Source organism: Nerophis lumbriciformis, linkage group LG35, assembly GCF_033978685.3.
Source record: "Nerophis lumbriciformis linkage group LG35, RoL_Nlum_v2.1, whole genome shotgun sequence".
In the NCBI taxonomy this organism is placed as follows: Eukaryota; Metazoa; Chordata; class Actinopteri; order Syngnathiformes; family Syngnathidae; genus Nerophis; species Nerophis lumbriciformis.
In genome coordinates, this window is record NC_084582.2 from 17,132,490 (window position 1) to 17,159,576 (window position 27,087).

Here is a 27,087-nt window from a genome sequence, read left to right on the forward strand (position 1 = left end):
AAACAGTTACATATAAACTAGTAATTAATGAAAATTAGTAAAATTAACTGTTAAAGGTTAGTACTATTAGTGGACCAGCAGCATGCACAATCATGTGTGCTTACGGACTGTATCCCTTGCAGACTGTATTGATATATATTGATATATATATATATATATATATATATATATATATATATATATATATATATATATATATATATATATTAGAGATGCGCGGTTTGCGGGCACAACCGCGGAGTCCGCGGATTATCCGCGGATCGGGCGGATGAAATTAAAAAAAATTAGATTTTATCCGCGGGTCGGGTCGGGTCGGGTGGTTCAAATTATAAAAAAAAATTAGATTTTAAATAGATTCAGGCGGGTGGCAGTTAAACCAATTCGGAAATATATATACATAGTTAAATGTTGTTACCCACATACGAAAAACGAGCAGGCACCTGCAGCATATGCCACAACAGAAGAAAAAAAAAAAGAGATGGACACTTTTACGGAGCGGAGAAGGGACGCCTCGCCGGGGTCCGGGACCGAGGCCCCTTCCCCCGAGAGGGCCCCACCGGGAGCCGTAGCTGAGGCGATCCGTGAGAAGGGCCCGACGCACGTCCAGGGTCACCACCGCGCCCACCGCACCGACACCCCGCCTCGTCCGCCTTCGCCGCGGCCGGCGTCACGCGCAGCAGGTAAGCAGCTTACCTGCCCGCCACCCCCGTGGCCGGGGGCTCGTAACAGGGGTCACTCCGCGCGCTCCGCCCGCGCAGCTTACCTGCCCGCCACCCCTGTTGCCGGGGGCGCGTAACAGGGGTCACTCCGCGCGCAGTGCGCTCACGAAAGGGGTGGGGCTCACCCTGGTTGATATAGACAGCAGCTAGGACGGTGGCCATGGAAGTTGGAACCCGCTAAGGAGTGTGTAACAACCCACCTGCCGAATCAACTAGCCCTGAAAATGGATGGCGCTGGAGCGTCGGGCCCATATACCCGGCCGTCGCCGGCAGCGAGACGCGCTTGGAGGTGCGCTCAGCGCGGCTCCCATATGATTGCGCACTGGTGTGCGTCTGGGTCGTGACAGCGTGGCACGCGAAGGTCTGTGCTGCATTGGATCAGTCTCCTTTCTTTAACAGGCAAAAGCTTTATAACCTCACTAATGCTTTGCATCGTCTATATTAGATATATAACAACGGGCGGGTGCGGGCGGATGCGGTTCTGATCAAATGTTAGATCGGGTGGATTGCGGATGGTTGACGACTTTCTGATGCGGTTGCGGATGAAATAATTGCCTATCCGCGCATCTCTAATATATATACATATATAATGTAGGAACCTGAATATTAATAACAGAAAGAAACAACCCTTTTGTGTGAATGAGTGTAAATGGGGGAGGGAGGTTTTTTGGGTTGGTGCACTAATTGTAAGTGTATCTTGTGTTTTTTATGTTGATTTAATACAAAATAAAAAAAACGATACCGATAATAAAAAAACAAAACGATCCTGATAATTTCCGATATTACATTTTAACGCATTTATCGGCCGATAATATCGGCAGGCCGATATTATCGGACATCTCTATTCACAACCTACCGATCTCAGGGCAGACACTCTAACCACAAGGCCACTGATTTTTTTTTCATATAGGAGATATATTATGTATAAGAATATATTCCTTAAATGAAAAAAACTGATGTTTTTTTAAAAACAAAAAACAGCAGCAGACACATGCAACCAAATGTGTTTTAATCAGCCCCTTAAGTCATCCAGCGGCTATCAAATGATATTGCTGAAATATTTTTACTTTTGCCAGTTCAAACATGTTGACATTCACACGTGGACGGAGGATTTTATGTCTTTTCTCACAGCCGTGTGCACAACTGTGACCGTTTGCACATACTTTTCAGGCATCTCCTCCTCTTAGTATTGTGGGTGTTCTGATGATCAGCATATATTCTGCATATTCATGAAGACAGACACGCTAAACAGATTGTGCTACTTATAAATGATAAATGGGTTGTACTTGTATAGCGCTTTTCTACCTTCAAGGTACTCAAAGCGCTTTGATACTACTTCCACATTTACCCATTCATACACACATTCACACACTGATGGAGGGAGCTGCCATGCAAGGCGCTAACCAGCACCCATCAGGAGCAAGGGTGAAGTGTCTTGCTCAGGACACAACGGACATGACGAGGTTGGTACTAGGTGGGGATTGAACCAGGGACCCTTGGGTTGCGCACGGCCACTCTACCACTGCGCCACGCCGTCCCATTACTTCCTCTTCTCCTTTCAGGGACACAATCCAAGTTTAGTAGATCAGCTTTGCGTGTACTATCAAGTTTGCACGTGTTTTAGTAGACGCAAACGTTTTATAAATCAGACCGATATGATCTTCCAAAGGTTGGTTTAGGTTTAACATAATAGTTCACTTGTAATTACTGTCCTTGACAATGGCTTGTACTCTCTGTGCAGGATACACAATAAACAGATGAAATACTCCAGATGACTTATATTCAGCTTAGTTTTGCTCCCTTGCCCTTTACACACGTAAATGTCAGCCTGAAGATTCTGCTTATCTTTGAATTATGTGACAGGCCAAATGAGTGAAATCTGCTATTCTGCTTGATAAACGAGGTTTTTTAAACATTTTGAATTTTCATCTAACATTTACAGTATAGACCTAAAATGATTCATAGCCTGGCCATGATTTGTTGAATAGGTGTCTTGTGGGCGGACGTTACTCATTTACATTTTGACACATAGGTCATGTCCGCGCAAAGAAACACACATTTCACTTACTCTTGTGTTAAAAAAAATCTTCATCCAAGCTAGTTTTAAAAAATCCATTTTGGCCAATCACAAATACGAACAAGCATCCGCATCTGTTTCTCAAGCTGCTGCACCTTAATGGAGTATGCATAATTGTGAACTTAACTGTGTATTGGCGATCCTGGTCTAATTCCCTTTCCATCAATGCGTCTTGCACTTAGCCAATCAACTATGTTTAAATCCTCATGCCTAATACATTTTACCCTGTGCGTTATTTTGACAAGGAAGTTGTTCCTTTATTCACTGCTCAGGTAATTATCTAAGTGTCAATATTAAACAATGCAGTGCTGCATTCGAGACAAAAAAATAACAGAAACTCAATTTCTACAAAGATCTTTGTGTTCACAGCAATCAGCCTCTCTTAGCAAGTTGTGTCATTACTACAAACAGCTGTTTTGCTTCTTTCACACCAAACTCACTCCAATAATGTAAAAAGTTCAAAACACACACAGTTTCAAAACACTCTTGTCAATGTGTTTATAAAACCAGCTGAGACCAGTGAGTTGACATATACACGAAATGTTTCTGTTCCTAGGGAAAAAAAATCAAATACAACTACCAGGTAAGCTGTAATATGCATCCTCACCTATGGGAGTGCTGTGGAGCAAGACCTGCTCCAGGTTGCGTCCATCGTTGTAGAGAGCCAAGTGCCAGGTGCCAGGGTCCATGTACTCGATGAAGCGTGTCTCTTGGAGGCTGCTCAGCAGCAGACCTTTAGGTGCTTTGCCAGAGGCTGGATCACTCAAAGACCTGGGCAGTGCCTTTCCATCCAGCAGTTTCACAAAGTCAAACTAAACACAGTGAAGAAACAGTCAGGAAATGTAAAATTTGAAAGGCAAATGTAAAAAAAAAAAGAAGTGAGACAGTGCTTTTCAATCCATTTGTTCCACAACAGTTAAACATTTTGAATTGCCCTGATGGAACAAAGAGCCTTAACTATTCCGTTGTTTTAATTTTATATGTCAAATGCAAGTTAAATTACAGCCAACAATGCAATACAATGCTGCAACTATTGCTGTCAAGGGATTAAAACAATTTAGAGATTAATTTAATATGGTCTGTAATTCCATCCATCCATTTTCTTCCACTTATCCAAGGTCGGGTCACGGGGGCAGCAGCCTAAGCAGAGAAGCCCAGACTTCCCTCTCCCCAGCCACTTCATCCAGGTCTTCCCGGGGGATCCCGAGGTGTTCCCAGGCCAGCCAGGAGACATTGTCTCCCCAATGTGTCCTGGGTCTTCCCCGTGGCCTCCTACTGGTCGGACGTACCCTGAACACCTCCCTTGGGAGGCGTTCGTGTGGCATCCTGACCAGATGCCCGAACCACCTCATCTGGCTCCTCTCAATGTGGAGAAGCAGCAGCTTTACTTTGAGCTCCTCCAGAATAACAGAGCTTTTCACCCTATCTCTAAGGGAGAGCCCCGCCACCCAATGGAGGAAACTTATTCCGGCCGCTTGTACACGTAATCTTGTCCTTTCGGTCATAACCCAAAGCTCATGACCATAGGTGAGGATGAGAACGTAGATTGACGGGTAAATTGAGAGCTCCGCCTTCCGGCTCAGCTCTTTCTTTACCACAACGGACCGATTAAGGGTCAGCATCACAACAGACGCCGCATCGATCTGCCTGTCAAGCTCACGATCCACTCTTCCCTCACTCGTGAACAAGACTCCGATGTACTTGAACTCCTCCACATGGGGCAAGATCTCTCCCCCAACCCACCACCCTTTTCTGGGCTTGGAGGTGTTGATTCTCATCCCAGTCGCTTCACGCTCTGCTGCCAACCGATCCAGTGAGAGTTGAAGATCCTGGCCAGATGAAGCCATCAGGACCACATCATCTGTGATTAATTAATATAATCTATTTTTCATTCTCACCTAACAATTGCTGACAATTGTTATCAAAAGATTGACGTGTATAACAAAAAAGTGACATTGTAAAGTAATTTCATGTTTTCTGCCACACACAAGTATGGCATAGAATAAATCACACAAGTACAGATTACAACAGTGGTTCTTAACCTGGGTTCGATCGAACCCGAGAGGTTCGGTGAGTCGGGCTTAGGGGTTCGGCGGAGGTCAAGACACACCCGACTCATAGTGTAAATAAAAGCTTCTCCCTATCGGCGTTTTACGGATACGGCAACAGCTGACTGATTTGCAAGTGTGTAATTTGTTGTGAGTTTATTCACTGTGTTGATTTTGTTCTTTGAACAAGGTGATGTTCATGCACGGTTCATTTTGTGCACCAGGAAAAAAACATGGTAACACTTTAGTATGGGGAACATATTCACCATTAATTAGTTTCTTATTAACATGCAAATTATTAACATATTTGCTCTTAACTAGTCATTATTAAGTACTTATTAATTACTTATTCGGCATGGCCTTATCATAACCCTAACCCTCTAACCCTGGCCCTAACCAAATAACTCTAAATTAAGTATTTGTTACTTAGAATATGTTCCCCATACTAAAGTGTTACCAAAAACATATAACTTTGTCTTGAATTTGAAAAAAAACTAAATTGTATTTTTCACTAAAGAAGGGTTCGGTGAATGCTCTTATGAAACTGGTGGGGTTCGGTACCTCCAACAAGGTTAAGAACCACTGGATTACAACAATAATGCCAAAAAAATCAGTGTACTGAGTTTCCACATTTGTACTTTTTGTCACTTCATGATGCCTTTTGGCTCCATCCTTTATTAATTTTTCTGTTTTTTGGGGGGGAGCACAAAAACATCAGCCGCATTGTGCAGGAGACCCGCGCGTCTAGGCCTCGGCCAATAAATCAATTAATCGAACGATGAATGAAAATGAACTCGATAACTTCAATTGCCATGTTTGTGTGTATGTTTTCTTCATATGTCGCTTTCAAACAGAGAGCAAGAGGTTTCGCTCTCTGCAGTGAAATCAGGCAGCTCGGGAAAAGTTTGCCAGCGAACACGTAAGCAAGGAAACACTTCCTATCGGGTAAATTATTCAATCAATCAATCAAAGGTTACTTATATAGCCCTAAATCACGAGTGTCTCAAAGGGCTGCAAATCTAGAACGACTCTGGTGAGTTGGTTGCTGCGTTCATGGAACCCTGGGTCATACACAAGGGTATAAGGCGTGGTGGGCGGGGGGCTTCACGACAAGCTGCTGTTGCTCATCATGCCACCTAGGGTTCTGTCGTGCTCCACACCGTCACAATGTAGCTAGTTTGAACGCAGCTTTAATTTAGCGATTCAAATTCATCGATTAGATTAAAAAAATAACGCTGTCATTTGACGCAATTAGCTTCGGCATAAAGCATGGGTGTCAAACTCTGGCCCTTGAGGCGATACCAAATTGACACTAAAGCTGGCCCGCCGATCCTCCCTGGAGTCTTCCAAACGCCAGCCAGCCAGCCAGCCAAACGAGTGCTAGCCCAGTCACATAACATGTGCGGCTTTTGCACGCACACACATTAGAATTAGAATACTTCATCAACAGCGATACAGGTTACACTGAGGGTAGCCGAATAAAAAACTTTAACACTGTTAGAAATATACGCCACACTGTGAATCCACACCAAACCAGAACCCTTTGCAGCACTAACTCTTCCGGGACGCTACAAGGTGTGTGTGTGTGGGGGGGAGGAGGTTTGGTGGTAGCGGGGGTGTATTTTGTAGCGTCCCGGAAGAGTTAGTGCTGCAAAGGATTCTGGGTATTTGTTCTGTTGTGTTTATGTTGTGTTACGGTGTGGATGTTCTCCCGAAATGTGTTTGTCATTCTTGTTTGGTGTGGATTCACAGTGTGGCGTATATTTCTAACAGTGTTAAAGTTTTTTATACTGGTACCCTCAGTGTAACCTGTATCGCTGTTGTTGTTGAAGTATGCGTTGCATTCGCTCGTGTGTGTGTACAGAAGCCGCACATATCTTGTGACTGGGTCTGAACGATGTTAGAATGGATGAAAAGCGGACGTGACGATAGCTTGTAGAGTACATTAAAGGTTAATTTGTTTAACCTTGGCCCGCGGCTTTGTTCAGTTTTAAATTTTGGCCCACTCTGTATTTGAGTTTGACACCCCTGGCATAAAGGTTCACCCTTGCATTCCCTCTCTATATACTGTATATACAGTATAAGCTCATTGAAGTAGCATATACTAACTGTGGCTTGTTGCCCAACTCAGGCTTGTCACATTAGTGTCCAAAAAAACTAATTTCATTTCTTTGTGAAGAGAGTGAAAAAAATGTCGCATTTGGTTCTGAACACTTTAATACATTTCACATGTCAGCCTGTGACTACTATTTGCTTGTGTGTGTCATACTAGGTCAAAGAAACGTATTTCTAATATATTTTGAAATTATGATGGGAAGCGCTAAAATTACCATGAAGATCTGGTTAATTAGAAGTCAAACAGAGAACTATATCATACCTGTCAATTAGAGATGCGTTAAAATGTAATATCGGAAATTATCGGTATCGTTTTTTTTTATTATCGGTATCGGTTTTTGTTTTTTTTGGGTTTTTTTATTAAATCAACATAAAAAACACAAGATACACTTATAATTAGTGCACCAACCCAAAAAACCTTCCTCCCCCATTTACACTCATTCACACTCATTCACACAAAAGGGTTGTTTCCTTCTGTTATTAATATTCTGGTTCCTACATTATATATCAATATATATCAATACAGTCTGCAAGGGATACAGTCCGTAAGCACACATGATTGTGCGTGCTGCTGCTACTAATAGTACCGGTACTAACCTTTAACAGTTCATTTTACTAATTTTCATTAATTACTAGTTTCAATGTAACTGTTTTTATATTGTTTTACTTTTTTCTTACTCAATAAAATGTTTTAAATTTATTTATCTTATTTTATTTATTTATTTTTTTATTTTTTTAAAGTACCTTATCTTCACCATATCTGGTTGTCCAAATTAGGCATAATAATGTGTTAATTCCACGACTGTATATATCGGTTGATATCGGTATCGGTTGATATCGGTATTGATAATTAAAGGTTTGTACAATATGGGAATATCGGATATCGGCAAAAAGCCATTATCGAACATCCCTACTGTCAATATTTGTATTACAAAAGAAGGCACATTTCCCAGTTAGATAGGTGAAAATAAAGTTAAAGTAAAAAAAAAAGTACCAATGATTGTCACACACAAACTAGGTGTGGTGAAATGTGTCCTCTGCATTCGACCCATCCCCTTGTTCACCCCCTGGGATTTGAGGGGAGCAGTGAGCAGCAGCAGTGGCCGCGCCAGGGAAACATTTTGGTGATTGAACCCCCAATTCCAACCCTTGATGCTGAGTGCCAAGCAGGGAGGTAATGGGTCCCATTTGTATAGTCTTTGGTATGACTCGGCCGGGGTTTGAACTCACGACCTACCGATCTCAGGGCGGACACTCTAACCACAAGGCCACTGAGCAGGTATAAATAAAGGATTTATTGATAATAAAAAAAAAAAATGTCTGCCAACCCAAAAAACCCAAACGAGTATTAAAAAACACAGAAGATTTGCCATGCTAGCTCACATCACTTGTTCCTAACATGCTATACGAACATCGGTGTTTGATTGATTGATTGATTGATTGATTGATTGGGGCTTTTATTAGTAGATTGCACAGTGCAGTACATATTCCCTACAATTGACCACTAAATGGTAACACCCGAATAAGTTTTTCAACTTGTTTAAGTCGGGGTCCACTTTGTTACAAATCTTCCAAAAAGCATGAGCGTGTCCGACCCTGGTGCTCTTTAAAAAGGATAATAAACTCCTCATTTGTTAAGATCTGTACATAAATGTTGTTTTGTTGGCACATATGGTACACAGGTAGGAACTAGATTCAATATGTTTTTTGTAGACAATTATTTAAGAAAAAAAAAAAAATATATATATATATATATATATATATATATATACACGTTTGTATATCGGCTTGATTGTGAGTTTAATCAAGCAAATTATTTTGACCGCACATGCTCTTTTACCTTAACCGCTGATGGTTACCTGAGAGGCGGTGCGGGCTGTCAATGCATATGACAAATTTAGCTACAAAATACATCCTGACTGACTGGATTTTAGATCAAACAGTTACCAGGGTTTGAGCAAAAAAATGATGTGCATTCAAGTAAAACAAAAAAAAAAGTCAACTTATTTTTTTAAGTTGACTTAAATTAAAACAAGCAAGTGATTTCCTGCAATTATTTACAAACATTCAAAAGTGTGATTATTCTGATAAATATTAATTGTTTCACAACACTACTTACAATAGGAAGGGGGAATCTTATGGCCCCATTTCTAACGATTTACCTGACACATGAAATGTGAGGAATTAAGGGGGTGCATTATACACTTTAGCCACCAAATGACAGTAGAGTGTTGAATATCTTAAAACAAATGTTTTGTGGCAATTCCATCTTTGACCTACTGTACAGTTGCTATGTATAGCTGCGCTTGCCATCATTTTTAGCAGACTGGATTGCAAAAAAATTAACCACCCCCCTTTTTCGCTTACGTACGATCCACCCAGGAATGGGGCCATATGAATCCCTTCCCTACGGTACAATATAACAGCTTATATTATATTAAGCATTATATTGTGTCATTGGCTTACTCTCAAATGTGGTCTGTAATATGGCGCTGACAGATTACCAAAACATTTTTGTACAAGGACAAAAGCATAACTTTAGAGAGGTCTGTGCACTAGTGTAGCAGAATCAACGAGTGGCATGCGAAGCTTCCCTATTTCCCTTGTGACCTGGCAATCACTAGGATTGATCAGCTTTAAAAGCAAACTGCAGATGAGGAGTTAATGCCTTCAATTTAGAGATTGACTGAAAACTGGCACACTGGCAGCTTACTCAGAAGCACTAGTTTAGGAAAAGTACACTTCCCGGCCACAATTTTTAAAACATTTTTGATTTTATTTATGTATTTTTTCCTATCCTTTTGTTCTCTTTGCCTACATGCTAAATTTGATGTGTCACTGAATGCTGACTTTGTTTTTAGAAAGGCTCAGGTTAACGATTTTCCTAATGTGTTGCTTTGAAATCTTTACAATGATCACTACACAATTTTTTGGCATGTCAAATTATTTGGGATCATGGTGATTTATTTTATTGAGTTGCCGATTGTAGATACTTAAAATGCCGTAGAGTTGTCCCGTGTCACATGGCACTTCAAATACAGCATTGCAGCTTCAACACATTCCACATTTTTGGGGGGATATTATTTAATTTTTTTTAAAGCATATTGTACAATTTATTTGGCCCAAAATAAACATTTTGAACTAAAAATATAAACGCTACAAGAGCATTGTCTAATAGAAGAGACCAAACCAACCAGAGCGCACTGTTCAGTATCGTGGACATTGCTATATTGGATTTAAAGTGTAAAGTTGACTATAGGGTGTCCTGCTCAGTGGCCTAGTGGTTAGAGTGGTTAGAGTGTCCGCCCTGAGATCGGTAGGTTGTGAGTTCAAACCCTGGCTGAGTCATACCAAAGACTAGAAAAATGGGACCCATTACCTCCCTGCTTGGGTTGAATTTGGGGGATAAATCACCAAAAATGATTACCGGGCGCTGCCACCGCTGCTGCCCACTGCTCCCCTCACCTCCCAGGGGGTGAACAAGAGGATGGGTCAAATGCAGAGGACACATTTCACCACATGTGTGACAATCATAGGTACTTTAACTTAACTTGAACCTAACTAGGGAGTGTCTAGGGCAGGGGTCAGCAACCCAAAATGTTGAAAGAGCCATATTGGACCAAAAATACAAAAACAAATCCGTCTGGAGCCGCAAAAAAATAAAAGCCATATTACATACAGATAGTGTCTCATGAGATATAAATTGAATTAAGACGACTTAAAGGAAACTAAATGAGCTCAAATATACCTACAAATGAGGTATAATGATGCAATATGTACATATAGCTAGCCTAAATAGCATGTTAGTATCGATTAGCTTGCAGTCATGCAGTGACCAAATATGTCTGATTAGCACTCCACACAAGTCAATAACATCAACAAAACTCACCTTTGTGGATTCATGCACAACGTTAAAAGTTTGGTGGACAAAATGAGACAGAAAAAGAAGTGGCATAAAACACGTCCTAGAAAGTTATACATGTAAACAAACTAAGGTGAGTTCAAGGACCGCCAAAATTAGTAGGACAAAACGGCGCTCGCCAAATACTGGAATCAGTGAAGCATGTTTAATATAAACAGTGTGCTTTATAACAATTAGGGAGGTTTGTGTCATGTTTGTCCTCCTACAGAAACCATATTAAAACAACACAAAAAATATTTTCCCCTCAACTTTTTACATTTTTCATACATTTTTGAAAAAGCTCCAGAGAGCCACTAGGGCGGCGCTAAAGAGCCGCATACGGCTCTAGAGCCGCGGGTTGCTGACCCCTGGTCTAGGGGGCTCTCATAATGTTAAAAAACATAATTAGAAGGTGTACAAAGTTTTTTATGCTGTAGCTATGAAACTATTTGATTCATAATTATTGATTCCTACTTTGTGGCAATACATTTACTGCGGTCCATTCTAGAAACAATTAACATAAATAAATGAGGTGCCAATGTATGACATTATATTGATTATGAAGCAAGCACAGAGGTCATTGGCTGAAATATTTATTTTCACGATTCTTGTGATTAATTCATATAGTGGAGCAGTCACACTTCATATTTGAGCCTTGAACTGACAAAGGTTTAATGATATTCGGGAGTCACCCCGCACAATTGAAGTTATTGTTGCTGATTTTCCTAGAATATTTATCAGATCGTTTCCTGAAAAGCTTTTTTAAAGCCTTTGGCAAAAACATTTATGGGTTATAGCACAAGCTTTTGTTTTGGCATACACTTAACTCCTTACAATTGTGTAATCAAGTGCACAAATTAATGTTATTGTTTTTTTTTAACAAACTAAGTGTGTGGATGTTTTGCTGTGTGTTTTTGTGTCGATGTGCACAAAACATCAGATTTGCTGGCTGAGCGTGTCTGATAACCTCAAGGCTGACTTACCTGTGTGTGTGTGGGTGGTATGTTCCTGCGTCCGTAGACCCCCAGAAGAGCGTTGTGGGATAGCGAGAGATTGAACTTGATGTGGGTCGGATGATGCACAGTCAAATGAAACCTCCAAAACAGTCCCGGTGGAATGGCCTGACTCTGTTGAGTTCCGATGTCGACCTCACCACGGTCAATGGCGCGTCCACGCACCCACTTATCTACAGATACAGGTGACAAAAAGTTCAAATACAGTAGATTTATCAAGGGGAACAGCATGCTCTCTTTACTATCAGAAGAGCAGTTTAATGCAAACTCTATGTCCTTAAACATAATTGGGATCAGCAGCTGTACTAATTAAGTGAAACTGAATAGACATTAGGAATGACGGATCACTGGTCAAAGCCTTGCTTTTTAAAAGTCCTTGGGATATGCTCAGCAATAAGATTAAGTGTTTTTTTTTTTTTTTTTTTTTAAAAGGGTTTTGCCGAAAAGCTGTCCACTGGGGCTTTGCCATGTCAAATAAAAACATCTTCTAACGAGGAAGAAATAGTGTGCACAGAGAGTTTGGTGTAAAGAGGCATACACATGTGCGTACATTCACAAATTGCACCACTGCAGACAGATAAGTGTCTTGAGTGAGAACAGGTCTTTGTATGCAAGGAGAATGGGTATTTCCAAAAGTCCTCTGGCCATCAGCTCTTCGCCTCTCCATAAGCCTTTATCAACCACCGGGCCTGAGTCTTTTGTGTCGGGGAGGAGGCAAACCTCTTCAGCCCTCTTTGTGTCTGCCTTTATGGGGAGATATATCTGCGCTTCTAAAAGAAGATGGAGGAAATACGGTGACAGAGGGGAGCCCGTCGATCGTTACGGCCACAAAGGCAGATGAACAGTTAGGGGCAGATTCATGGACGAGTCAGCTCTCTCTCTGTCTATAATGGCGGTAGCTTTACCACTCCATTATAGCGACGCCATGCACACCCACAGGCCAGTCGTCATATATCACATGCGCTGTCAAACGCTAGGGAGGAAGAGAGCGCAGGGATAGCTTCCGATTATACCATCAGAGATACCTTTTTTTTCTACTTTTCTGGAGCGATATTGCAATCACACTGATTAATCTCGCTAGAAATCTTGCACAGACACTTATGGGCTACGGCTGATCATTATTAATGCTTATTCCTTTAAAGATAAGACATCAAGCTATTGACTTGGTGTCAGTTGAATGGCTTCGCATTAGATTGTATTCATCCCACTTATCATTGTTCCCCTTAGGTTCAATTATCACAACCACAGGGCTCCCTTAACTTTGTTTTCCCTTCACGTTTATAGCGCAGAGCAGTGCTGTGCTCAACAATGGCAATTGCATGCAGAGTCCTTTAGAAACACTCTCGCAAAACTAGTCAACAACTACAGCATATCCCACTGGGCATGCTCCAGTTGTTTATGATACTCTTTAAATGTACAATTAAAGTTGCTCAACAAAACAACTGGGTATTAATAAAAGAGTCGGATCATTTGAATTGTCTAATCTAGCATAATTTGTTAAAAATGTCATAACTTCTTTAAAATTGGGGGGGAAATATTTCCCATTGAGTGTATGTTGAAATTTCAAGGACTGTTAGAAAGACATAACTTTCACATGATCTGGGGCCAATAGTAGTAGACAGATAACAATATCTCCGGTGTAGGGTTTCCCAGGTAGGAGAAGATGTGAGTTACAATCTCCTATATCCTCTCGTATGGACCATGAGATGAAAAATACTTGTTCTGTGCAACATTTTTGGGTTACAATGATTAATCGATTAATTTTATTTCAAAAGCTTTGATACTCTCATGAGATACTCAATACTCTTTGTTTTGGACACTTTTACTTTGTTTTTGAATGTAGCTTAAGCATCACTTTCCTGTGGCTTCGCCTTTCTTTCCTACATTTGGGACCACCTAACCTTTCCACCAAACCCACGACAAAATGTGTGAAAAAGCTATACTTAAATCTACATACAAATAAACTGTCCAATCAAAATTTACCATATGTTTGTTTCTTGTGTGTGCTCAAATGACAAAATTGTCATCTTCAGACATACTTCCATTTCCCATCAACAGCGCTAAGCCTTTTGGCTAATGTAGTATACAAACATTAATTTCCTTTGATACTCATTCTATTCTGTTTCTTCGATTAATAATTTGGGTGTAACTAATGAAAAGTGATCCAATCAAGACCGCATATGCAAACACAGTTTTCGCATCGCCCTTGCCTGGGAGAGGTCTGTGTGTCAGCAAACACACTTGCACACATGTTAAAAGTGGCATTTTAATGTTGATGACCTGCCGTTATTAAAATAAAAGAATGAAGGTTTTTGCAAGCAAAAAACAATTCAAATATTTTCCCTAAAATATGCATTGAGGCTATTAAGTTGTTTTTATCCTATTACTCGATTAATCAAACAAACTACATGACATATTACTTGATTACTAATATAGTCGAGAGCTGACACCCTAAAATATTTATTGACTGAAATGTAATGCGAGATGAAGGATGAGAATACATCATGCAGAACATTAATTCCATTAAGTTACAATTTTTTTTGGAAACTCAGATGAAGATTACAATAATTGGTCATAAATAAAGTTGATTTGATTTGATTTGATTTGATTAAAAATATGTCAACATATGTCACAACAAACAGCAAAAAGAACAGATGTGAACAGTTCTGCGTTTGTGATTTAAATTTCATTGGGAACAAGTAATTCCACCAGGAAATGTATTTTAAAACAACACCAAAAAATCCTCTGAGGACTATCACACAAGGTCTATTTTAAAACCAAAGACAATCTCAGTAGCCGTGCAAAACAATCCCTGCCCAAAAGCTCAGGGTCCTTTGGTGTGCGATTGGACAGAGAGAAAAACACACGAAATGCTCTCCAATTATAGTAGCAGGATGTAAGCCGCTTGGCGGAACTAAAGTATGCTTTTATGCATTCCTGCTGAGTATACCTCAGCAGTCCATTCCATTTAATGCTAATCCTCATCCTTGTGCCTCACCACAAAAAAAGAAAGGCCAGCAGAGGAATGGATGTCCGGAGAAAAGCATCCTTTTATTCGACTCTAGATAAATACGACATGAATAAGCCATGGCAGTTGGCAGAACACTGGCAGGCAGACATGAGCGCAGGCAGCACGGCGGGCGAACTGACTGGCAGGGAGATGAGCAACCAGGTTCTTCTGATGCTAATTACTGTACTGCAGCTTTGCAAATCTGACGCAATATGAGGACAGAGACCAGTGCTCAGGGCATCTGCAAGCATGGGTAGTGCATAAAGCTGTGTGGAAAGGAGGAGGTCTGTAGGAGGAGAAAGATAAAGAAGTGTGAAATAAATGAGCCAAGAAGAGTGTAGCATGTCCAAAGAGAAGCTGGCGCCATCAGGTTACAGCTGCTGATGCAAGAGAGGAAAAACCTCTCCTTGCATTTGTCCCAGCAGCTGAAAACTGTACAATTTGCGCCATTAGAAACAAGGGATGATGGAGATGTTCAGCAGAAAGAAGACAAAGTGCAAGGGTAGTCTGGCACCCGAGGTGAGCAGGCCTGAGATTACTGACCAAAAACTGTTTTTATTATCTCAGAAATATTTTAAAGTGAGAAATTTGTTGTCAAAATTGGATCTCGAAAGGATCATTCACACGTTAATTTCGTCTCGCATTGACTATTGCAATTCTCTTTTCACTCTCTTCAACAAGTCAACGCTAAAGAGACTTCAGACTGTACAAAATGCGGCTGCCAGACTTTTGACCGGTGCACCCAGAACAGCCCATATCACCCCCGTTTTTTTTCAGTCTTTATTGGCTTCCAGTTAAATTCCGCATTGAGTTTAACTTTTTAGTCCTGACATTCCATGCGTTGCACGGTGGGGCCCCTCAGTACATCACTGATTTGCTATGCCCCTACTCCTCATGGCACAGCCTCCGGTCTCCAGGCCAAGGTCTTCCAAAGATCCCAACAACTTATTTTAAAACCCGTGGAGACCTGGCATTCCAGGCTATAGCTCCCAGACTCTGGAACAATTTTCACCAGTCCCTCCGTGATCATGACTGTGTTGAAACTTTTAAAAAACATTTGAAAATGTCTCTTTTTAGTAAGACGTTTAGTTAATGCACCTATTTTTATAACCCACTTTGTATCCTTGTTATGATGTTGCCCCTGTTGTTTTAATTGAATTGTTTTTCTACTTCACCTATGTTTTGTACAGCGCTTTGTGATTTTATCTGTGAAAAGCGCTTTATAAATACAATTTACTTACTTACTTACTGTTGTCATTCAATGTGCTAGGCCAGGGGTTCTTAACATTTATCACCAACTTTTTCAATACAAAGAGGCCCGGGGCCCACTCAAATATTAACACTAAATTAGTAATATTACTCATATCAGGATAAACAATGTCAAATGATATGGAACCAAAGATTATTATCAGGTCAGGCTGATTACAAAAATAAGAACTAAACACATTATACTACAGAAGGGAATCATAAAAATTGATGAAAAATAAATGTACATACAAATAAAGGGGTTAATAAAGGGCAGCACGGCGGTGGAGGGGTTACTGCGTCTGCCTCACAATACAAAGGTCCTGAGTAGTCCTGGGTTCAATCCCGGGCTCGGGATCTTTCTGTGTGGAGTTTGCATGTTCTCTCCGTGACTGCGTGGGTTCCCTCCGGGTACTCCGGCTTCCTCCCACCTCCAAAGACATGCACTTGGGGATAGGTTGATTGGCAACACTAAAAAAAAATTAGCCCTCGTGTGTGAATGTGAGTGTGAATGTTATCTGTCTATCTGTGTTGGTCCTGCGATGAGGTGGCGACTTGTCCAGGGTGTACCCCGCCTTCCGCCCGATTGTAGCTGAGATAGGCTACAGCGCCCCCCGCGACCCCGAAGGGAATACACGGTAGGAAATGGATGGATGGATGGACAAATAAAGTGTTAAATAAATAAGTTTTAACCATCTATCCATCCATCCATCCATTTTCTACTGTTTGTCCCTTCTGGAGGTTGCGGGGGTGGCTGCAGCCTATCCCAGCTGCATTTAGGCAGAAGGCGGTGTATACCCTGGACAAGTCCCACCTCATCCCAGGGCCAACACAGATAGACAAATTAATAATAAATATTAGTAATATATGCTTCTTAAATAAACTGTCAATAACATTTAAGTGCAAATGAATATACAGTTGCACTACTTTAATTATTTTATTTTTGTGCATGAGAAACTTCTCTCTGAGTTTAGCTCCAGACTTTTTGTTTTTTGCTGTTGTCATTACTGACACAAGTGGGTGAAAAGGGTATGGGACCACAGCTGAAAATAAGATATTTTTTGGCGGCCCAACATTGGGCCCTGGTCTTATGGTTACGTGGAAACACTGAGCCCAACACCTTAGCCCCATCAAAATACCATAATTTAATATGAACTTGTAAAACAAGTATCGTGGACGGTATCTATTTTCCAAATTGTAAGCATGCGAGTGAAAACGTGCCTTTTTTGTAAGCAATGAGGTTCTGTTCACACCTTTAGTAGGAAAACTTGTTGAAAATTACACCTGCTATACGATACAATATAGGAGCTGCGAACAATCTGAAAATAAAAACCAACACCAATTGTACTTGCTGTGTACTTGTATCAAGCAAAACAAGACACAATATTATTAATAATATTAGTATAAGGTTATTTCAAGTAGTGACAGCTGTTTTACAGTGCAATGACGGTGTTCTATTCATATTTCAAATGAAACCGATTAGAGCTCTAACATAGACAAAATCCTGTATGATTCGACTCTAACTAATTAGACACATACACCACATTCAATGATTTTTTGTATTCAAACATAAAAAAATGGATGAAATATTTGAAGCTCTGTCTCCGTATGCTGTATTTAGTGTGTGTATTGTGTGCACACCTGGCCAGCTAATGACTATGAGCTATTTGGACAGGAGACAAAGTCTAATTATTGTTTTCTTGCCTACAGGTTATTCAGGTAAAACAATTACACATCTAGTCATTTTTTGTCTAAAGAAACCAACGTCTTTGCAAAGAATGCTAGCATCCCTTGGATTCTAATGGAGCAGGAAATGGACACACAGTAAACCAAAGTCTTTGTGACAGGACATGTCTGGAGGGATTGGAACTTTGTGTGTGTATGCATGTACGCCCATATAAGCTCTCCGTGTGACTTACACACATCGGTGCAGAAAACATTAATAGTGTTCCAAATAAAAGTGAAATTGCCGCAGGATGAATAAAAATATCCCAGTGGTTAGGGCCTCTATAATTACCTGGATTCAATTAAGGTCTTTTTGAGCAGGTGGCTTAATAAGCTTTCAGCCACCTCTCTCCACTGCGCAGCCTAATGAGTGTCAGTCAGAGTCAGGAGAAGATAATGCTCTTGGCCTTCAGTTCCTCCATTACTCTTTCTTCCTGACCGTCCACCATCAAGGCCTCAGGCTATGTCTGTGATTGACATGTTTGCAAATGGATTTATCCCAGGACTATTTAAATTTACCTTATTACAAAATACAATGTCATACAAACTGCCTTTTTTTTACATGTTGTTTTGTAATCTCATTTTATAGGCACTAGTTATAGTTTTACATGCAGAAAACAATTTGAAATACATATAAACGAAAAATACAATGACTAAATAAGCATTTAACATTACTACCAGGCCCAGGGTTGACTATTGCTGAGTTTTAACCACAAGCCTATTCCGGTTTCAGTATGGCTACTGCTTGGATAGCCGTATTATAAAGGTTTAGAGGCAAATATACAAGTCAGGTATCAATAAACTTCAGTGCCGTGCAGTCACTAGAGGCAGGTGAGGCGGGGCCTCACCTGCCATCATGGAAAGAAAAAAATGTAAAAAGAAAAAAAAAAAAAAAAAATTGTTATATGTATTCAGTGATTATACTATAAAGTTATTTTCCATTTAACTTCACCAGTTTTAGATTATTTTTATTCAAAATCGCTGAATTTTCACATTTGCCGTTCAAATACTGAGAAGAGACGGTGCGGTGATCAGCAGCCAGTTGAGGCACGTCACTCAGTTGTGCCTCAATATGGATTGCGGTCTCAGCTACTTGCTGGCCTGCTGTGCAGTGAGACCGTATTGCTATATGAACTATATTATACATTTCCATAGTTTAGTTAGCTGAGGTATATAATGTACAGTGTATTTTGTCAACAACTGTATGTGTGTAAAGTATTTCTTGTGCTGAGCAATCATAAAACTGCTGCGAAGACGCACTGTGTGAGGCTCGCAGTAATCCCGCCTCCTGGTGCCGGTTAATGCACCCCCGCGCAGACTGCACCCCCCCGACGGGAGTGCCACACCAACCAAAGCCCACACCCAAACCCTCCACGTGCAAGACCGAATCCACCCAAAAAAAGTCACTTAACAAGAAGCCAAAAAGTGCAAAAACAACAATGCTCGCGCCGGAGAAGCCGTGAACGACTGCAGGGACACAACATTAGGTACACCTGCAGACTGCAGCACGGATTTCATATTTCATTCATTCACAACTCCTCCAACATGAACACCACTGTTCCCGCACTTATAAGTAAAGGTAAGACTATAATAACGTTTTTTTTAATTAAATGTGATTTTTTGTGTGCTACAGTTTGTATGTGTAAAGTTAAAGTTTAGTTAAAGTACCAATGATTGTCACACACACACACACTAGGTGTGGTGAAATTTGTCCTCTGCATTTGACCCATCCCCTTGTTCACCCCCTGGGAGGTGAGGGGAGCAGTGGGCAGCAGCGGTGCCGCGCCCGGGAATAATTTTTGGTGATTTAACCCCCAATTCTAACCCTTGATGCTAAGTGCCAAGCAGGGAAGAATGCTGGTATGAGCTTTTAAACATAACCCGTTAACTGCTGCCAATCAAATGGTGAATAAGATACTCTTTAGGGTTCATATGTTTGTAAATCTGACTGTGATGAAGTCAGTGCCTCACCAGCCATCAACCTCACCGCACGTCACTGTTAAACTTAGACCTTTCAAACTACATTTCCAGGCTTCTAAACAGGTGAGGGGGGCAAAAGCATTCAGGGAGACAGACAGGAAGTAGATATAAACTAGGAGCTCCAAACAGGAAACAAATGCTTAAAATAAAGGAACCATAACAAGTAAGAACCAATATGACAGATGGCACATGTTTTCCCTTTATGATGGTCTACCTTGGCAACTCTGCCACAACTTTTTATAAAATCCCTATTGGAAGGATTTCTAAAGGCAAGAACAGTGCATTTATGCCACATGTTGAATTTACTTTCAATTGACTTCTTGTACCTTATGTTTGTTTGTGTCCAAATCACTTGAGTCAGAGTCGACAGAACCAGACAAGATGTAATGTGCAACTCAGCAATTTTGCAGCTGTACTGCATAATAACAGCTGAAAGTGACTTGTGACATGGTGTAACTGTGTTAGTAAGCTAAAAACTGCAAAGTAAACCAGTGGTGACATCATAGAGGGGCAACAAAGCTGGGGGAGAATTACTTTCTGGTGGGGAGTTGAGAGAAGGCTATATGGCGCATTTTTTAGTTAAGGGCGTTATGGACACGTATGGACTCACAAAGTTTATTAATAACACAAACGAGACTGAGTCACCAACGTGTGGGATTCTTTTTTTGCAGAATGATAAGTGGGCAACCTAACTAGTTTGTTAGGAGAAATAGTATCTGTGAACATTATTATTGGAAACCAAATCCTGTGAAGTGAACCGTGCAAAGACCAAAGTACTGTACCACTGTTGCGTATGTGAAAATTATGTTCTGTTAGATATGATTGGCAAACAGTACGCATAACAGAAATGTGAAATATGTCAATGATTTAGACAACACCAAAACTTCCCTGTGTGGTTCTCAACTAGACTCACCCTGAGGGACTAATGAACCATAACATGCTTTTATCAAATAAAATTTAGAAACAGACTTTGGAAAAAATGCATTTTAAGGAACATAAATACGAGGGATGAACCAAAATGAAAATTCTTGGTCAAAACCAAAAACGGAAAAAGGAAACCAAAGCTGAAACTGAAACACAAAAAAAGTATTATGCCGATTATTAACACTATGCATTTTTGGCTATGACTGATATTAGCCTCACAAACAAGACATTGTAATTGCACTGATAAATATGTATCCATCAAAATATAAAACAACATACAACTACGAAAATAATGATTTACCACTGGCTGGTATTACAAGAATATGATATTTTAATATCGCTGTCAGCGGGTCTTTCTCGGATATATTTAAATATGTCCAAATCGCATGTCATGAACTCATTTGGCTTTGTTGGAATGACTCAAGGATGCAGAGACAGTAGCAGGATTGCAGGTACAATGATGATTTAATGAAAGCCAATGAAAACGTGTGCAGCTAGCAAGTGCACAAAAAACCCTGTCGAGGTAGCAACAAACAGTGATGATCCAGCATTGTCCAGAGAAACAGCATAAGCAGCAGCCTGATTGGCAACCAAGGACAGATGGGTCCTGATTGCCAATCAGAGAAAGGTGAGAGTGGCAGCAGGTAGGCCAAGGGTAAAATAGCAGGAAATATAAGCACACACAAAGTGGAAACAAAAAAAACGAGAGCACTAATAACACAAAGCACATGGAAATAATTAACATAAGTTGAAACCGTCATGAAGGATCGTGACATCGCTGACATGTTGCCTTCACTCCAGGCAAGCGCGTGTGACCTGCTTACATCCTCACGATCCTGTTTAAAGGGGAACATTATCACCAGACCTATGTAAGCGTCAATGTATACATTGATGTTGCAGAAAAAAGACCATATATTTTTTTAACCGATTTCCGAATTCTAAATGGGTGAATTTTGGCGAATTAAACACCTTTCTATTATTCGCTCTCGGAGCGATGACGTCACGTGCCATTTTCTCACTTTCGTCGGTGTGTTGTCGGAGGGTGTTACAACACGAACAGGGACGGATTCAAGTTGCACCAGTGGCCCAAAGATGCGAAAGTGGCAAGAAATTGGACGGAATTTGTTGAAAATACGAGGGTGTGGGGAAAGCCGACGAAATGGTCAGTCGTTTGTTCCGCACACTTTACCGACGAAAGCTATGCTACGACAGAGATGGCAAGAATGTGTGGATATCCTGCGACACTCAAAGCAGATGCATTTCCAACGATAAAGTCAAAGAAATCTGCCGCCAGACCCCCATTGAATCTGCCGGAGTGTGTGAGCTATTCAGGGACAACGGACCTCGGTAGCACGGCAAGCAATGGCGGCAGTTTGTTCCCGCAAACAAGCGAGCTAAACACCCTGGATGTCTTGGCTCACACTGTCCCTTATGCCACCGAAGATGATCAAGAGAAGAATATCGACCCTAGCTTCCCTGGCCTGCTGACATCAACTCCAAAACTGGACAGATCAGCTTTCAGGAAAAGAGAGCGGATGAGGGTATGTCTACAGAATATATTAATTGATGAAAACTTGATTCATTACTCGCGGTTTTACGTAAATTATTATACATAAACTGTGTTTACCAATAATTTAGCTTAAAAACTTTTATTTTTTTCAATCATTCGAGTACATTTGGGTAGTCTTGTGTAATGCAGTATTTTGTGTCTTTTTAGGTATGGTTAACCTGAGTGCTGAAATCGTGGAAAAATGTATGTTCTTAGCGCGCCTGAAATAGGCTGTCTGCAATCTCAAAGTGCATGTTGTTGCCAAATGTATTTCATATGCTGTAAACCTAGTTCATAGTTGTTAGTAATTATCTTATCAGACAGTGTTAAGCCGCTGAAATCCGAGTCTGAATCCGAGCTAATGTCGCTATACCTTGCTGTTCTATCCGCCACGTTTGTTTGTATTGGCATCACTGTGTGACGTCACAGGAAAATGGACGGGTGTATATAACGATGGTTAAAATCAGGCACTTTGAAGCTTTTTTTATGGATATTGCGTGATGGTTAAAATTTTGAAAAAAACTTTGAAAAATAAAATAAGCCACTGGGAACTGATTTTTAATGGTTTTAACCCTTCTGAAATTGTGATAATGTTCCCCTTTAAGCATGTATACACTTCGGAATTGTGTCCAGTCAAATGTTCACAACCACTGCTGCAAGCTACCAAGGCATCCCGTTCAAATAAAGTCCAACATCAGATTAGGTGTTTCGGCTAGTTTCGAAAATATGTTTCAATAATTGTACATTTACGAATTTGAGCTGATTCAATACCAAACAAAACAGGAATTAACAACAATAACAAAACCCTGCAGTCAAAAACTTCCTTCGAAAAAGAAAATGGAGACTTGAAACAGAAATAATTCACACTGTGTCCAAGCCTGCTATCCCAGCCACTCTGTCTGCATTTTTACATTTCACTGCCTAGATCCTTGTCTGCCCTCGTTAATGAGCAATCACTCTGAAGGGCTTCACTCTGTCAAACAAATAAAAAATAAAGAGAAGAGAAAAGAGGGAATTGGAGACTGTGGAAATTGTTGAAGTATTGCATAATTTACCTGTGAATGTGTTTTAATCTCTAAATGTAGTAATGTGAAATGTTTTACACAGAAAGGAATGGATAAGCAGAATACATTGTTTATAATTAAATGAAATAATGTATCAATATTTCTCAGTAATTAATGACAAGAGCAATGTAAAACCATTAATCAGTCTTACCACCACAGTCGTGAAGTGTTAGTTTTGTTATAGAACAGATAAATAATAATTTGTTCGTCAACAAAGACATGACGAGGACAGATTGACCATTGAGAGTACCAGGAATTTTTCCAGTGGGCCGATCAATAATAAAAACATTGTTCTCATGAGTGTATGCGTTGAGTGGTCAAAGTTTGGTGTGCATTGTTGGGATTGTATTTGATAAGACACATTCCTATCTAACTAACATTTGGTAAGCATGAAGCAAATACTGAATAAGCCACAGAAGGACAACATGCATAGCAGACTAAGAATTCACCTCTCGAACTTCCATGGAAGCAGTACCATACATACCATGCCATGTATGGTCAAGATCTACACATAACCACTTCCTCAAGCCTAGGACTTGTTAAACATCAGTCAAGTTTGACAACCACCTGTTATGCTCATTGTGACTAGAGCAGGGTTATGCAACTAAATTGTTTAAATTGTTTTGGGTGCCCCCATTTCCATATAGCTAAGGAACGAGCGGTGGGGGTCAGACTTCTCCCTTCACTATTAGTCATATTTTGTAAATGCCTGAGAACCAGCACATTTTACAGTAGACCTTTAATTTGAGTAATTTGTGAGATTTACAGGAGTGTTCAGCTGTTTTTAAGGACCTTCAACAAATAAGCTAGTCAAACATCACCTCTATGACATCACTCTATTGTTTTTAGCAAATCCGCTGGATATCGCTCACAAGTTTTTTCAACTGAACTGCAGGCCACCAGTTGAAAAGCCCAAATGATGAAAAAAAAGGACCTAAGATCCTGGAGGATCACTACTAGTATAACTTAAGTAGTTGAACAAATTAAAACTGACTGCATCTGAAGTAATATGCTATCGTAACACATTACTTACATAAATCACATTACGAAAACATTTTGTAACTGCCAAAAAGAATGAGACCGCCTCAAAAGTCTCTGCCTCCCTCTGCCTTGTGGGACAGACTTTTAAACCAAAGGCTAAGGGGGAGATCCCTGACAGAAACCTCCCGGACCGCAGTTTCGGAAGGGCGGTTGATATTTCTACGCAGCATATCCCGCTGGCCATCTGCTGGAGAAGTGTGCACAATCGTCTTACTTCGGTATGCCACTGTGTCAACCCTCACACTGTCAAGAGTGCGGATCACCCCTTGCGCAGGGGCTTCTTCACAATAATCTATCACGTGCAAACCAGGTTTCTATGTATGTCACATAAACAATACCTCGCCATACTGTCCGGAGTGGCCGTGAAGACACTGGAAAAACTCATCTCACCAAGCATACTGTATATTTTTAATTTGTAGTCCAAATATCTCAACGAAATTAAGACAAGTCACAATCCATCAAAAGTTATTTATAAAACATAATACTTCACATTATGAGTAAGTAAAGCTAATAATAAGTTCTAATTGCTAATTTTACGATGAGTTTTTAAAGCTTAATTATAATGTCTTACTTCAAGAAATCTTACAAAGACAATTTTGACGTGTTCCATTGCTCCTTAAAAGCAAAAATAGATTGTATTTTTTTTTCTTCACTCTTTTTAAGAGGGGGATTTTTTTTCCAGTGTAGTTTTTAGACCTCCACATTAAATCTACTGACAGACATAAGTTATAATTGTATGTTACTTTGTATTATGAATGGCAACAGCAGAGGATGCATGTGCATGTATGAGCCAGTCTTCCCCACAACAAAAGGGTAGAGATGATGGAGAAACAATGGCTGACTCACGCAAAGCTCTTTGGATAAAACTTTACCAAATATGGAGCTATCCGCTGAGGTCACCTCTGGAAAATATCACAAATGGAGCAAATTCTAAAGTATGAAGAGGAAGTATTATTGTTTTAGAAATATCTATGCCAAACCTCCATGGTTTGATTTCAAATTTTTGGGACTTATGCAGGTCCCGAATACACAAAAATACGTACCAATTGTAAGAAAAGTGTATTTTGCATAATATGTTTGGCTTGGAAGCATAGACCCTAACCTTTAGCTACCTCCACAGATTCTCCATTGGACCGAAAACTGGGTTCTGACGAGCCACTACAAAACTTTGTTTTGGTGCCTTTCAAAATGTTCAAGACTTTGATGTATGTAGTAGGTTGTTGTGTTGTTGGAAGACCAAACTATGAGACAACCTGAGACTGATAGCAGACTTATTGATGTTATTCTTGAAAATATTGACATTCTTTATTTATTTATTTTATTATGGTCCTATGCACCCGAACACGGCTTCCGTGCCTGAAGCAGCAAAACAGCCTTCCAGCATTATGCTCTCACCATCCTTTTTACTGTTGGGACAGTACTTCTAGGGTTTTGAAGGCCTCGCCCTTCTTTTGCCAAACAAAAGCAGCATCCATATAGTCAAAATGCAGAAGTTAATTTTATAAAACTGAAGAACTGACTTTCAAAAGTCATTAACATGTTTCAGATTCTGCCTGGAAAATTTCAGTCAAGCTTTGATGTGCCACTGTGAGATGAGAGCAATTAGGTTTTTGTTAGATGGTGGCCATGAAGTCCACAAGGAGCCTTCAAAATGTGAAACATCAAGTCAAGAGGATAAGAAATCACCTTTGTAGAGTTCTTAAACTATTTTGTTGTACAAAGTTCTAGAAATGTTGAGTGTTTGATGACGCTCAGGTTTATGTTTGACAAAAATATATATTTTTTGGTGCTGTGAAGAGATGCATCGCAGCTTTTTAAGGGACTGTGAGAGGCTCAAAATTGCAGTGTATCATTGTTCCTTAAGAGGAGTGTCTACTATCTTCAATATACGATCCAAACTGTTATCCGTACTTTTTGGCATTATAATAACACTCAACAACATTTTGGAGCAACTCCAGAGCAAGTCTCTTTCCATCAAGTGGTCTATTGATGCCAATACTGCTTCTTGGGTCTGTTTCATAAGAGTCAGTGTAAATGTACTGCTTAGATGTGGTTCAAACCTAATTGAGTGCTCAGGTGTCTTTTTAACTTACAAGGAGTCTAACAATTTTGACCTTGTCAGTTTTCATCAAATCTTTCATGATGACTTCTTGAAAATTAATTTAAATTTCAAAATGTGTCATTGAAGAATGGTTTACAAACAGGAATGTTAATAATATTGCCAACACTGCACAGAATTTTGGAGAATTTTCTCTGTTAGCATATACTGTATGTTACTGTATGTAATTCCCACTCTGGAATCCACTCTAAATATATACCGTATTTTTCGGACTATAAGTCGCAGTTTTTTTTGATAGTTTGGCCGGGCTCCAGTGCGATTTATATATGTTTTTTTCTTTCTTTATTATGCATTTTCGGCAGGTGCGACTTATACTCAGGTGCGACTTATACTCCGAAAAATACGGTGTATATATATATATATATATATATATATATATATATATATTTGAAGGACAACCATAACGTCGTTGACACTCGGATGAAATGATTAAACAATACAATACTTAACCTATGGACAGGTCTTTAAAAAGGTCCCACAACTCAATGCTGGATTTCTCAGTGAGTGATTTAAATTCAGTGTGAGTAGCAACAGACATGTTGATGCTAAGGCTTACT

At 40.1% G+C, this 27,087-nt stretch overlaps 1 protein-coding gene across 2 annotated transcripts in view; it reads right to left on the bottom strand.

The window, feature by feature from the left end:
* The window catches only part of tenm1 (teneurin transmembrane protein 1), a 503,386-nt gene that overhangs the window by 219,596 nt on the left and 256,703 nt on the right, over positions 1-27,087 (bottom strand). For both annotated transcript variants that reach the window (XM_061927525.2, XM_061927524.2), the window contains exons 7-8: positions 11,844-12,046; positions 3,404-3,608 (exon numbers count right to left, since the gene is read on the bottom strand). In XM_061927525.2, coding sequence (XP_061783509.2) covers positions 3,404-3,608; positions 11,844-12,046 — 408 coding nt within the window. The remainder of the gene's footprint in view (positions 1-3,403; positions 3,609-11,843; positions 12,047-27,087) is intronic.